Source organism: Cebus imitator, unplaced genomic scaffold (genome assembly GCF_001604975.1).
Source record: "Cebus imitator isolate Cc_AM_T3 unplaced genomic scaffold, Cebus_imitator-1.0 Scaffold329, whole genome shotgun sequence".
Lineage (NCBI taxonomy): Eukaryota > Metazoa > Chordata > Mammalia > Primates > Cebidae > Cebus > Cebus imitator.
In genome coordinates, this window is record NW_016107644.1 from 3,144,701 (window position 1) to 3,156,503 (window position 11,803).

At 60.2% G+C, this 11,803-nt stretch overlaps 2 protein-coding genes across 16 annotated transcripts in view; one reads left to right on the forward strand and one right to left on the reverse strand.

Moving 5' to 3' along the window:
- PPP6R2 (protein phosphatase 6 regulatory subunit 2) overlaps positions 1–7,057 on the forward strand; it is a 99,090-nt gene extending 92,033 nt beyond the window's left edge. For 7 of the 9 annotated variants that reach the window (XM_017504928.2, XM_017504926.2, XM_037730088.1 and 4 more), the window contains 9 exons: positions 5–84; positions 294–351; positions 625–749; positions 1,063–1,223; positions 2,151–2,310; positions 2,413–2,501; positions 3,289–3,493; positions 5,890–6,141; positions 6,223–7,057. In XM_017504928.2, the coding sequence (XP_017360417.1) occupies positions 5–84; positions 294–351; positions 625–749; positions 1,063–1,223; positions 2,151–2,310; positions 2,413–2,501; positions 3,289–3,493; positions 5,890–6,141; positions 6,223–6,271 (1,179 nt within the window). In that variant the 3' untranslated portion in view covers positions 6,272–7,057. The remainder of the gene's footprint in view (positions 1–4; positions 85–293; positions 352–624; positions 750–1,062; positions 1,224–2,150; positions 2,311–2,412; positions 2,502–3,288; positions 3,494–5,889; positions 6,142–6,222) is intronic. The other 2 variants (XM_017504920.1, XM_017504921.1) reach the window with 1 other exon arrangement.
- A 1,393-nt stretch (positions 7,058–8,450) lies between these two features.
- The window catches only part of SBF1 (SET binding factor 1), a 28,064-nt gene continuing 24,711 nt past the window's right edge, over positions 8,451–11,803 (reverse strand). For all 7 annotated transcript variants that reach the window (XM_017504918.2, XM_017504916.2, XM_037730083.1 and 4 more), the window contains 5 exons: positions 10,474–10,581; positions 10,165–10,376; positions 9,176–9,263; positions 8,975–9,106; positions 8,451–8,889 (listed from right to left, as the gene is read on the reverse strand). In XM_017504918.2, coding sequence (XP_017360407.1) covers positions 8,791–8,889; positions 8,975–9,106; positions 9,176–9,263; positions 10,165–10,376; positions 10,474–10,581 — 639 coding nt within the window. In that variant the 3' untranslated portion in view covers positions 8,451–8,790. The remainder of the gene's footprint in view (positions 8,890–8,974; positions 9,107–9,175; positions 9,264–10,164; positions 10,377–10,473; positions 10,582–11,803) is intronic.

An 11,803-nucleotide genomic window follows, 5' to 3' on the forward strand; every position in this document is an offset into this window, starting at 1 on the left:
CCAGATCCAGCAGATGACAGCCAACTTCGTGGATCAGTTTGGCTTCAATGATGAGGAGTTTGCAGACCAGGATGACAACATTAAGTGAGTCTACTTGGACACCCCCTGTTGCATGAGGTGCAACTTCCCTCCTCGCCGCTGGGGTCCCATGGAGGCAGCTCCCTGAGGCCTTGCTGGGAGTGTGGCCTGGTATTCCCCAGGAGACAGCAAGTGCTCCAGTTGTGTGAGGGTGCTGAGGGCCCCAGATGAGCACCGCGGGAGGAGCGCTGAGGCCATCCCCCTTGCTCTTGCAGCGCCCCGTTTGACAGGATTGCAGAGATCAACTTCAACATCGATGCTGACGAGGACAGTGTGAGCGAGCGGGACTGTGGGGCCACGACCTCAGCCTTTTCCCAGGCAGCTCAGGCTGTGCCATGGCTGGGTCTGTCGTGGGCCTGCGCAGTGGGGCTGGGAGAGGCCCCTCTGTGGACCTGGGAACAGCCACCTTTCTTGCCCCTCCCATCCTGCCCTCCAGCCCCGGGGCTCCCACATCCTGAACTAAGCCCCTCTGGGAGCCCTCTGGGGATAGGGCCTCCTGTCTCCCACGGACCCTCTGGAAACTGACCCTCACGGTTTGCTCTGCAGCCCAGCGCAGCTCTGTTTGAGGCCTGCTGCAGCGACCGCATCCAGCCCTTTGATGACGATGAGGATGAGGACATTTGGGAGGACAGTGACACTCGCTGTGCCGCCCGGGTGACGGCCAGAGCCAGGTACGGGGCCCACCCACCTGGCCGAAGCCTCCACGGAGGAGGTACAGCTCCCAGAACGCCCGTTGGATGCCCAGCTGCCCTGGTGTTTGTCACGCTGGCTCAAAGAGCAAGCACACCTGTCCTGCAAGCTCTGGGCCCAGCACAGCAGGAGGAGCACTGAGGCCCCGGGTGACCCTGAGGAGCCCAGAGCTGAGGCTGGAGCGACTCGTGCACCTCACTCTGGACGCTCTGTGCTTACCCTCAACCCCGAGCCTGGAGTCGTCACTGGTGTCCGTCCTGGGCCACCAGGCATCTGACTCTGCATCTCCCCCAGGTTTGGAGTCCCCCATGCTTCAGAGAGCTGCTCAAAGAACGGCCTGGAGTGCAGAAGCCAGGACAGGAAGGCGAGCTCAGTAGATGGAGACGTGCCTGGGGCAGATGCCCCCCCAGCCCCTGGGAAGAACGAAGCCCCCACTGTGGAGGGTGACTCAGAAGGTGGCGCTGTGGGCCACGGGCCAGGGACGTGGGTATCGGGGACAGGACGTGGTGCCCTGGCCTGGGTGTCGTGGGCTTCATTTGGAGCCCGGACCCCGCATCCCCAGCTGTTTCCTAGCTGTCCTGAGTAGGGGTTTGTGCTGCACTGCCAGCGAAAGGTGGCCTCCTGCCCCTGCCCCCTCGGTTGTGGTCACTCTCAGCCATGTTGCCAAGGCTGGTGGGTGGTTTCCACCTAGTCTCCATCATCCACTCCGCCCCACGCAATCAGGGCACAGGCCTGACGCCCACCCCAGCACAGTAGCACAGGCTGGTCGCCACCCTCACGGCCGACATCTTTAGCAGGAGCCAGTCCACTCAGGCCGCACTGCTGATAAGACCCCTGTCCTTCCCCTGCCCTGAGGGCAGTGCTGAGGCACTCAGGACTTTGGGGAGGGGCAAGGATCTCTATTAGGAGGTGCCGACTCTTAGCTGAGGGCAACAGAGAGAGCGAGGGCGACACCGTGGGGAAGCAGGAACGTCCTGGATAGGAGGAAGGCACTCCATCCTCGAGGCCAGGGAGGGGGCAGTGGTGCTGAGTGAGCTGCAGCCTGTCGGATGCCATCCTGGCCAGACCCACTGGACAGAGCGTGGAGGGTAGTCGTACCACCGCCACACTGTCAGTGTCGGCCCTGCTGGAGGCCTGGGGCCTTCAGGCGCCTGACTGAGCCCCCGGTCACATGCCTCATGGGTGTCAGTGGCTTGTCGGGACCCTTGAGCTATCCTGTGTCGCTCTCTGAGGGGCTGATAGGTACTGGCCAGGCCTCCCTCCTGGAGCAGCCCCACGTTCCTGTCAAGCTCTGTGGGGCCCTGGGGGTGGGGGGAGCTACCTCTCCTTTACCTGCAGCACCCCAGGCCTGCCCACACCTGACCACTGTCTCTGTCCCCCAGCAGGCGCCACGTGGACGGCAGTGTTTGATGAGCCAGCGAACTTGACGCCCATGGCCCCAGGAGTGGTGAGGGATGTGGGTTCCAGTGTGTGGGCAGCTGGCACCTCAGCTCCAGAGGAGAAAGGCTGGGCCAAGTTCACCGATTTCCAACCTTTCTGCTGGTAATGGATGCATTGGCAGGAGGGGGCTGTGCCAGGAGGTGCCTGTCTGGGTCAGGAGGTGCCTGTCCCCAGGACTGATTCTGTCCTCGTCGTTGTCTGCAGCGCTGAGTCAGGACCCAGGTGCAGCTCTCCGGTGGACACAGAATGCAGCCATGCCGAGGGCAGCCACAGCCAAGGCCCCGAGAAAGCCTGTGAGTAGGAGCAGTGCAGGCCGCACCCAGGCTCCTGCAGACGACTGGCCTTGCCTAGTTTAAGTCCTGAGGCCGCTGGCCCCACTCCTTGGGGGCAGTGGGAGCAGGTGGCCCAGGCCCACGTGCTGCTAGGTCTCTGGTGATGTTGGAGTTTGTTACGGCAGTGGGACTGGAGCAGCCACATGCAGATTGGGAGGCAGCAAGGCCATGGGGCTGGCCCCGAGCCCCGTCTGAGCAGGTGGCACAGCCAAGGTCTGCACCCTGGGTTCCAGACAGCAGCACTGGGACCCCAGCATTGAGACGTGTGTGGGTGGGATGTTGGCAGGAAGCCGTTTTGGGGCCTGATTAGAGCCCCTGGCCCTCAGCCCCCTAGTCAGTCTCAGAAGCTCCCCCAGACAAGGCTGAGCACTCCCGGTGATGACAGCTGGCTCCCAACACTGGTGTCACAGGCGCTGGGGTCCTACGGCTTGAAGGAGCTGTGGCAGGACCACACAAGGCAGAGCGGGCCCCTTCCTGAGCTTCTGCGTCCTCGTGTGAGACCAGGGCACATGGCCCTGTGTCATGGGGGAGAAACAGGGTTGCTTGTGTGGAGATCGCGTAGCCAGTGAGAGCCTGTCTGCCTTGTCTGGCGGTTCCCACACAGGCACATGTGTGCAGGCAACGGGCTGCATGTGAGAGGCTGTCTGTGCTACACACGGGCCACTCAGGTGGGGGCGCTGTGGCCGGCGTGGCCGCACGCTGTGGCTTCTCCTGCCTCACTGGACAGCACAGGCCTCCTGCTTTGCAGCCAGCCCGGCTTCCCCATGTGCCTGGAATGTGTGTGCCACCAGGAAGGCCCCCCTGCTGGCCTCTGACAGTAGCTCCTCTGGCGGCTCTGACAGCGGGGATGAGGACCAGAAGGCAGCAACTGCCGTGGAGGCTGTGAGCAGGGGTCCCGGCTGGGAGGCCCCAGCACTGCCTGCAGTGACCAGGACAGAGGAGGCTGTCAGCAGGTGTGTGGGGTGTCGGGGGGTACATAGGGTGTGGCTTCCAGGCTCTGTCCCCAGTTCTCACCTCCCCTGGGAGCAGGCTGAGGCCAGGCCAGGGGTCTTCTCCACTGCTTTCCCAATGGCCTGTGACCCTTCAGAGGCTGGCTTGGGGCAGTGATGCCCATGCACTGAAGTGGAGGAGTGTGGGGGCTTCTTTCTTGGACAGGACATCTGTCTTCTCTGTTGTGAGTGGTTAGGACAAGAAGACATGGCCTCAGTGTCCCAGACAGCCCCCTCAGGGACTTCAGGGAGCAGCCCCTACTCCAGATCCTGATTGGTGAGAACAGCCCAGCTCTCGGGGCTCTGGGCCTGGCTGAGCCGCCTGGGATCTGGGAGTCCTGGTGCTCGGGGGGGGGGGCACAGACTTAACTCCAGCAGGCGGGCCTCACACCTGCAGCTCCCCTTTAATGGTGGCCTCTGATTCCCAGATGCCTCGGAAGCAGGACAGTATGGGGTGTGGGGGCCTCAGGACTGCACTTGGGCCTCCAAACCCTGACTGAGAGCTGGAGGCAGCTTGCAGGTGGGCAGAGGCCCAGACTCCCTTGAGCCCCCAGCAGCCATTCCTGGGGAGTGGAAAGGGAGGTACTCCCGGTAAGGAGGCTGGAGTCCAGCCAGCCCCTCCAGCAAGCTGAACCCCATGCATCCCCCCCACAGGAAGAAGGTCCCTGGAATCTGTCAGTGAACAGATAACTCTTCTGGCCGTTGGGGTCAGGGGTGGGAGTTTAGCAGGAGGGCAGGACAGCTGGGGTAGATGCCAGGGCCAGGTAAGCATGAGGAGGGGAAGGTAGGACTGGGCTTGAAGTGGGGAGGAGGTGCACCCAGCAAGGGAGCAGCTCTGCAAAGGCCCTGGGGCCTGAGCTCCCACTAGGTCCAGGCAACAGTGGGGAAGAACTCTAGGAGCGGACAGGGTGCCTTTCACACCTGGCAGTGCTTCCCAGTCACTCCTGGCTCCATGGTTGGGAAGGGCCCACCTGGAGGTGGGTGAGGGCACCTCCCAGCCTCACCGCCCACGCTGCTCAGCCTGCATTCACCCCACCTGTCCTATCCTCCCCCCACAGGTGGGGCAGATCTGACACTTGAGCGGGCCCTGCTCGCTGACCCCTGGCAGTCCTGGGAATTTTTAAGAATAAGAAGGAATGCCTTATTAAAGTTTAGTCACTGAAATTCTTAAAAACCCTTACCTGGCTAGGCGCAGTGGCTCACACCTGTAATCCCAGCACTTTGGGAGGCCTAGGTGGGTGGATCACGAGGTCAGGAGTTCAGGATCAGCCTGGTTAGTATGGTGAAACCCCATCTCTACTAAAAACACAAAAATTAGCCAGGTGTGATGGCACACGCCTGAAATCCCAACTACTCAGGAGGCTGAGGCAGGGGAATCGCTTGAACCCGGGAGGCAGAGGTTGCAGTGAGCTGAGATCGCACCACTGTGCTCCCTCCCGCCTGGGCATCAGAGTGAGACTTCGTCTCAGCAACAATGAAAAAAACACCTTTACTCAGCTGGGTGCAGTGGCTTACACCTGTAATCCTAGCACTTTGGGAGGCTGAGGTGGGTGGATTGCCTGAGCTCCTGGGCAACATGGCAAAACCCCATCTCTACTGAAATACAAAAAATTGGCGTGTGATGACACGCCTGTAGTCCCAGCTACTTGGCAGGGTGAGGCCGGAGAATTATCTGAACCTGGGAGGCAGAGGCTGCAGTGAGCAGAGATCACGCCACTGCACTCTGGCCGGGGCAACAGAGCGAGACTCCGTCTCGTAAAACAAACCCTTACCCACTTTTCCTAAACAAACCCTGAAAAACTTTGAAAAGCAGAGAACATCATTGTGCAAAATAAGTTGCTTATTTTTCCACCGGGCTGTCTGTAAAACTTGCCACTTTCTCCCTGCACCTTCGTGGCGGCCCAGCCTGCAGGTGAGCGTGCTCACACCCCCAACCCTCCCTGGGTCCGATGCTCAGTGTCCTCGCCTTGCAGGAGGCCACACGGCCCATCTGCTGCTCGTAGCCAGGCTGGGCCTTAGGGTGCCTGATCCCCTCCAGAGCAGGCCCCTTAGATGCCTGGCAGGAGCCTCTGGGGCCCTCGGAGAATTGAGGCGCTTGACGACGGGCAGGATCTGAGCGCTGCCTGGAAGGAGGTTTGAGGTCACTGGTGGACAGGCAGCTTGTCCCAGCACTTGGAACTTGGGGTGGCAGAGCTGCCTAGCTGGGCACAACCTGGGCCACCCCACAGAAGGCAGGAGAGGGACCACAGGCGGGGCTCTGGGGCCACCTGGACCTTTTTGTCCTGCTGGTCCTTGGGCACGAGGTGGGGTGGCATTGAGGGTGGGGATGCACATAACCAGAACCCATGTCTGCCACACAGGGCCGAGTGTGCTGACAGCAAGCTGTTAGACCCTGCCTGCCCCGTGCCAAAGGAAGTGACCGCTGACCCAGCTGTGGCTGCACACCCAGAGGCTACCGTGGCCACCACCACAGCACTGAGCAAGGCTGGCCCCCCCATAGCCACCCCAGCAGTCTCTTCTGCAGTGGCCGTGGCAGCCCCCCTAGGGCCCATCATGGCAGTCACAACAGCCCCAGCCATGGTGGCCACCCTGGGAACAGTGACAAAGGACAGGTGAGCAGGCTGTGTGTGGGGGTGGGGGATGTGGACAGGCCCCGAAGCCCGCACAGCTCCAACCGCCCCCCATTCCTGCAGGAAGACAGACGCCCCGCCAGAAGGAGCTGCCTTAAATGGCCCCATGTGATGCTGCTGCCGCCCGGCCACGGCCCGCCCTGGTCAGGCTGCATCCTAATCGAGAAAACTACCTGGTGATGCAATTTTTTTTTAATTTAATTTAATTTTGAAATAAATGCTGCATTGGTAAAGCTGCCAGTTGAAACCAGTTGGACGGCCCAGCTTGCGTCTCCTGCCTGACCGAGTGGGCCCTGCTGGAGGACAGAGGGTGCACCTCAGCTGCCCCCGGCCCGGAGCACAGCAATAAGGTCTCAGGCACGCGACCTCTGCCTGCAGGAGCCGCAGGAGCTGGGGTGGGGGGTGGGGGCAGGACCCTGAGATGGCACCAGGACCTGATGGCCCAGGAAGGGCTTGGACGTGGAGGCTGTTTTTACTTTTTTTTTATTTTAAGAATACAGGAGCCAAGCTGTTTTGCACTTTTGTATCCAGCTGCAAGCTCAGGGCAGAGTCAAGGGCCTGGGTTGGGGACACCTGACTTGCAGGAGCGCATTCAAGGTCTCAGACCCTTGCAGCTGCCCAGTAGCCCTTGCAGCTGGCGTTGAAGCAGGCTGCAAGATTTGACTGCCTTAATAAAAACACAAGGCCCTCTAGGCCTGGCAGGGGAGACCCCAGGTATGCAGGTCGGGGACACGGCGAGGCACTGGGGGCTCGCAGACTGGTTTCTAGCAGTACTGGTCATGGCCATGTCGTTCTAGAAGGGTCCAGATTATTTTACGTTGAGTCAATTTTTAATGTTCTGATCACCTGACAGGGCACCCAAAATCCCCAACTCCCAATAAAAGCCGTGTCATTCGGACAAACTGCGTATTGTGAAGCTTCCGGCCAGGGGTGGGAGTGTCTCCTCCAGCATTTCTTTTGCCAGGGCCATGCCCATTCATGGGTGGAGGTGGAACAGACCACATCACAGCGGCTGGTCTCTATACCTGAGCAAACAAACACTGAGCTTTTTCCTTTTTGGGTGAGGGGGGGATGCTTCACTTGAAGCTGGAGGGAACCAGCTCAGCTCTCCAGAAGCCGGGTCTCCACCCCTGGCCTGTGCCTGGTATTTGTCCCTCCTGGTCCTCCCCCAGCTCTGCCGCATCCTCTCCCCAGCAAACGGAACAGGGAGGGCAGGATCCTCTCCCCTTACTCTGACCTGTGCGTTTTCCAGGTGCCAGGAACCTTGGTCAGGCTCCATCTGTCCTGCCGGGGGGAAGACCTGGGTGGTGTCAATGGCTCAAGTGAGTCCACCCCGACGTCTCCCCAAGCTGTCCCAGCACTGGCTGTGGGGTGGGGGGAGGTGGTGGGACCACGCTGGACCTGACAGGGTCCAAGGCCATCCTTGGCTTCAACATCCCACCAGGGCAGGGTCTTGGCCCCCACCTGCCACCACTGGGCCCTGCCTCTGCTGCCATCACCATAACCTTGACCCCCCCACCCATGCCTGCTGCTCACCTCCCACCTTAGAGGGGTCCCCCACCACTCTTGGCTGTTCTCTTGGTATCTGTAACAACATCCACACCCCTGGCTAGACCCCATCACGGTGGCTCAACAGGCAAAGCTCTGGGCCTGGTGGACTCAGGTTTGAATAGGAAAAGAGCATCAACAGATGCTCTAGGGAAAGGGACAGGCCTTTGGGGCCGAATTCCCAAAAACGGAGAGGGTCTGTTCCCTGTAGGCATCAGCCGCTTCACTCTGCCAGGTGCTGCTTGCTGCCTGGTGGGAGCCAGATGCGGCTGACCCTCATTCCCCTGGGAACCCACCGTCCCCCATCCTGGGTCTGGCCTCCATCCCTTCAGCTCTGGTCTAACCAGACGCTGCTGTCCACTTCAAGTGTCCTCTGGACCTGGAACAGCCTCCTGGGGGCAAATGACCACCCAACGCTTAGACCCCCCCAAGCCTCTTGTGATGCCTGCTTCTGCACCCCCTGGGTAGGGATGGAGGCTTCCTCTCCAGCTGTGCTGGTCCCCAGACCATCCTTGAGGCCTGGGAGGAATCAAGGCCCCAAGGAAGCTTCCTGCCCTACCTGCTTCTAGAGCAAAGCCACACCCAGGGCCATGCAGGCCGAGCTGGGAGGACCCAGGCACCAGGAAAGGCTCAGAAGAAAGATGCCAACCCTTCCACTTGTGGGCCTGGGTAGGGGCAGATGGGACCCTCTGGACAGGCCGAAAACAGGCAGCCAGGGCATGGGTGAGGCAGACACGTGAGCGTGGCGTTAGTTCTCTCTTTATATAGACTCTGGTTCTAGAAACAACTCGCCTGCAGCCGGCTGGCTGGGCCAGCACACGCTGACGGGGCTGGATTATTTACAGGCCCATTGCGGGCTGTACCTTGGCCACCTCCCGGCACGGTGCTCAGCTGTGATGCCAAAATAAGTTAGGGCCGGCCAGGTGGGGCGGGGCAGGGCAGGGACAGGGGCTGTACACACAAGTGCTGGGGGCTCGGGGCCTCAATACTGTCGAGGGCCGGGGCTGTAAACATGGCCGGGGCGGCCCTGCCCACCCCTAGTGGTCTGTAACGACTGGAAGCAGCCGGGCAGGGCTGGGAGGCTCAGGCGTCTGACAGGCAGCTCTGGATCCGGTCCACCCACTGCTGGGCTGAGGGCACATCCTGGGCACAGAAGTTGTAAACGCGACGCGTGGTCTTCACCTGGAGAAGGGTGGGTTACTGACTCCACAGCCCCACACCACAGAGCGCCTCCCTTCCCTCTCCCAAGGGAAGAGCCAAGGCTCACGTCAAAGAAGGCCTTCTCATCCACGGTCTTAGGGGCGCCCATGGTGGGCGTGCCAGGTGCCACAGCCTCCACCTCCGCCAGGTCGATGATACCCTTGCAGTCTGTGTCCACTCGGTGGTCATAATAGCGCAGCTGGAGGAGGCCACAGAGTCAGGGTAGACCCTTCCCCCGTGGGTCCCCCCCGACCACCTGATCACTCACCTGGTGCTTGGTTTTGTCCAACACGAACCAGCGGGCCTTCCAGGGCTTCATGAAGGCCCCCTTCTTGTACAGGGTGCCCTCATAGGACCTGCATTTGCAGCAGAACCAGAGCAAGGCTGGCTGTCACAGCCCAGCCAGGCCCAGGCCCCAGCAGTTGTCCCTACCTGCTGTCCCAGCCCAGGAGGTAAGACCAGAGTCCCCGTCCCTCGAACTGAACTAAGGCCGGAACACTGGCCAGGGGGCCACAAAGAAGCCTTGGGGCTGCAAACCCAGAAACACTATGCCCAGAAAGCAGATGGTAAAGGGTGCCTCATACCCCTCCAGACTCCAGGGAGCGTCCCCACACCACAGCCTCAGGGTCTTGGGAAAACAGCCTCAGCACCCCCCAAGCAGGGCAGGCGCCCTCACGAGGAGAGGGGTGCCCGGCAGGCAGGTCTGCGGAAGCAGCCACAGCAGCAGCTCTCCAGCGGATGGATCCAGCCAGGCTCCAGACTCATGGGTGCCACACAACCACCCCCTCTCTCTGCTCCTCTCAGCCACTGCAGGCTGTGGCCGGCTGTGGCCACCAGTCCCACACCCCAAACCCCTCCCAATGGTGGCGTATACTTAGGCCACCACTGTGGCCTTCCCAACAAATCCTTCCACCCTAAGAAATGACAAAGCGGCCAGGCATGGTGGCTCACGCCTGTAATCCCAGCTCTTTGGGAGGCCAAGGTGGGCAGATTAGGAGATCAGGAGTTTGAGACCAGCCTGGCCAACAAGGTGAAACCCCAGGTGGTGACAGGCACCTGTAATCGCAGCTACTCGGGAGGCTGAGGCAGGAGCATCACTTAAACCCAGGAGGCAGAGGCTGCAGTGAGCCGAGATCGCACCCCTGCACTCCAGCCTGGGCAACAAGAACAAAACTGTCTCGGCTCCTCAAAAGCACCTGCAATCTCCCGGAACACCAGCTCAGGGTGCCTGTGTGGCAGTGGGAGGTACCCTCATACCTGTTCTCACTCTCAGCCGTCTGGAACTGGCTGTACAGGGTGCTGGTGCTGCGGCGGGCAGCCTGGCGGGAGCCAGATGCGGTTGAGCCACTACTCTGGTCGCTGTCCAGGCTGAGGCTCAGGGTGGAGCCCACGGGTCCCTCCTGCAGGTACACACCCAGCGAGCGGCGGTGGTGGGGTGCCGTGGACACTAGGAGGGAGCTAGGGGTGCCCTGCAAACAGGAGGGTGGGACTTGCATCAGGGCTGGGCAGACTCCAATTTCTCCAGCAACATGCCCACCCTGGCCACCCACACTCGCCCTCACTCACACGTCCGTCTGGCCGGCCTTCGAGGCGCTGCGCAGCCTTCACCCGGTCCCAGGTGTCCTTCCAGCGCTCAGTGGGTCGGCCCAACTCTGTCTCCAGCCTCTGCAGCTCCTGGGGGGAGAATTAGTGAAAATTTTATTCAAACGGAAATATCCAGACTAGAGCACGAAGAGACAAAAGGATGGAAATACGGCAAAGAGACAATGAAAGGGCCTCCTGTGTACCCGCGCCACAGGAGGAGGTGGCAAGAGGGAGGGAAGGAAGAGACAAAATGAACAGTCACAGGGAACAGTGAAAAATTTCCCAGACTAGCCAGAGGCATCAAACAACATAATCAAGAAGCACTACAAACTACAACATGGTAAGTTAAAAACACACCCCAAAATGGGACAGAAAAACTGCTGAAAAACAAAGAGAAAAGTCCCAAAACCAGCCAGAAGAAAAAGGACATGGTCTTTTTGAAAAGAGCCACAACAGAACTGACCGCTGACTTCCAAAGGGAAACACGAGGCGGGCGGCCACTTCCACCCTGAGAGCATCAGTCTGAAGAGCCTCCCTCCATATGCAGTGATGAAACTGGGCAAGAGGAGGCAGTTATTTCAGATGTTGGGCAAGCAGGGCAGCTTGAGACGGGAGTCCTAAGACATGGGACCACATTCGGTGGGCCCCATAGTCACCCCCATTTTCTGCCCAGCCAGAGTGCAGGGAGGCAGGGCCAGAGCAACACACAGAAGCTTGCTGAGCTGAGGAGAGGAGGCAGAGATGGGACATGCAGGAGCGCAAGTGCAGGCGGGTCTGCAGGGCAGCCCACAAGAGGGAGGGAGCACCGCAGCAGAGCGGCTCTAGAAATCTACACAGAGACCTCCTTGAGTCTTTGGCCAACTTAAGCTGCCATGTGCAAAGCAAGATGTCACAAGGCCTGGCAGAGAGCAGCTACTAAGAAGCTATGAGCTGAGGCCAGGCACGGTGGCTCACGCCTGTAATCCCAGCACTTTGGGGGGCCAAAGTGAGAGGACAGCTTGAGCCTAGGAGTTTGAGACCTGCCTGGGCAACATAGGGAGACCCTGTCTATCCAAAAAATAAAATAAAATAAAATAAATTGCTTGAGCCTGGGAGGTCCATGCCGCAGTGAGCCATGATTGTGCCACTGCATTCCAGCCTGGGCAACATAGCAAGACCGTGTCTCAAGAAATTTAAAAAAAAATTCAAGGCCGGGCGAGGTGGCTCAAGCCTGTAATCCCAGCACTGTGGGAGGCCGAGGCGGGTGGATCATGAGGTCAAGAGATCGAGACCATCCTGGTCAACATGGTGAAACCCCGTCTCTACTAAAAAT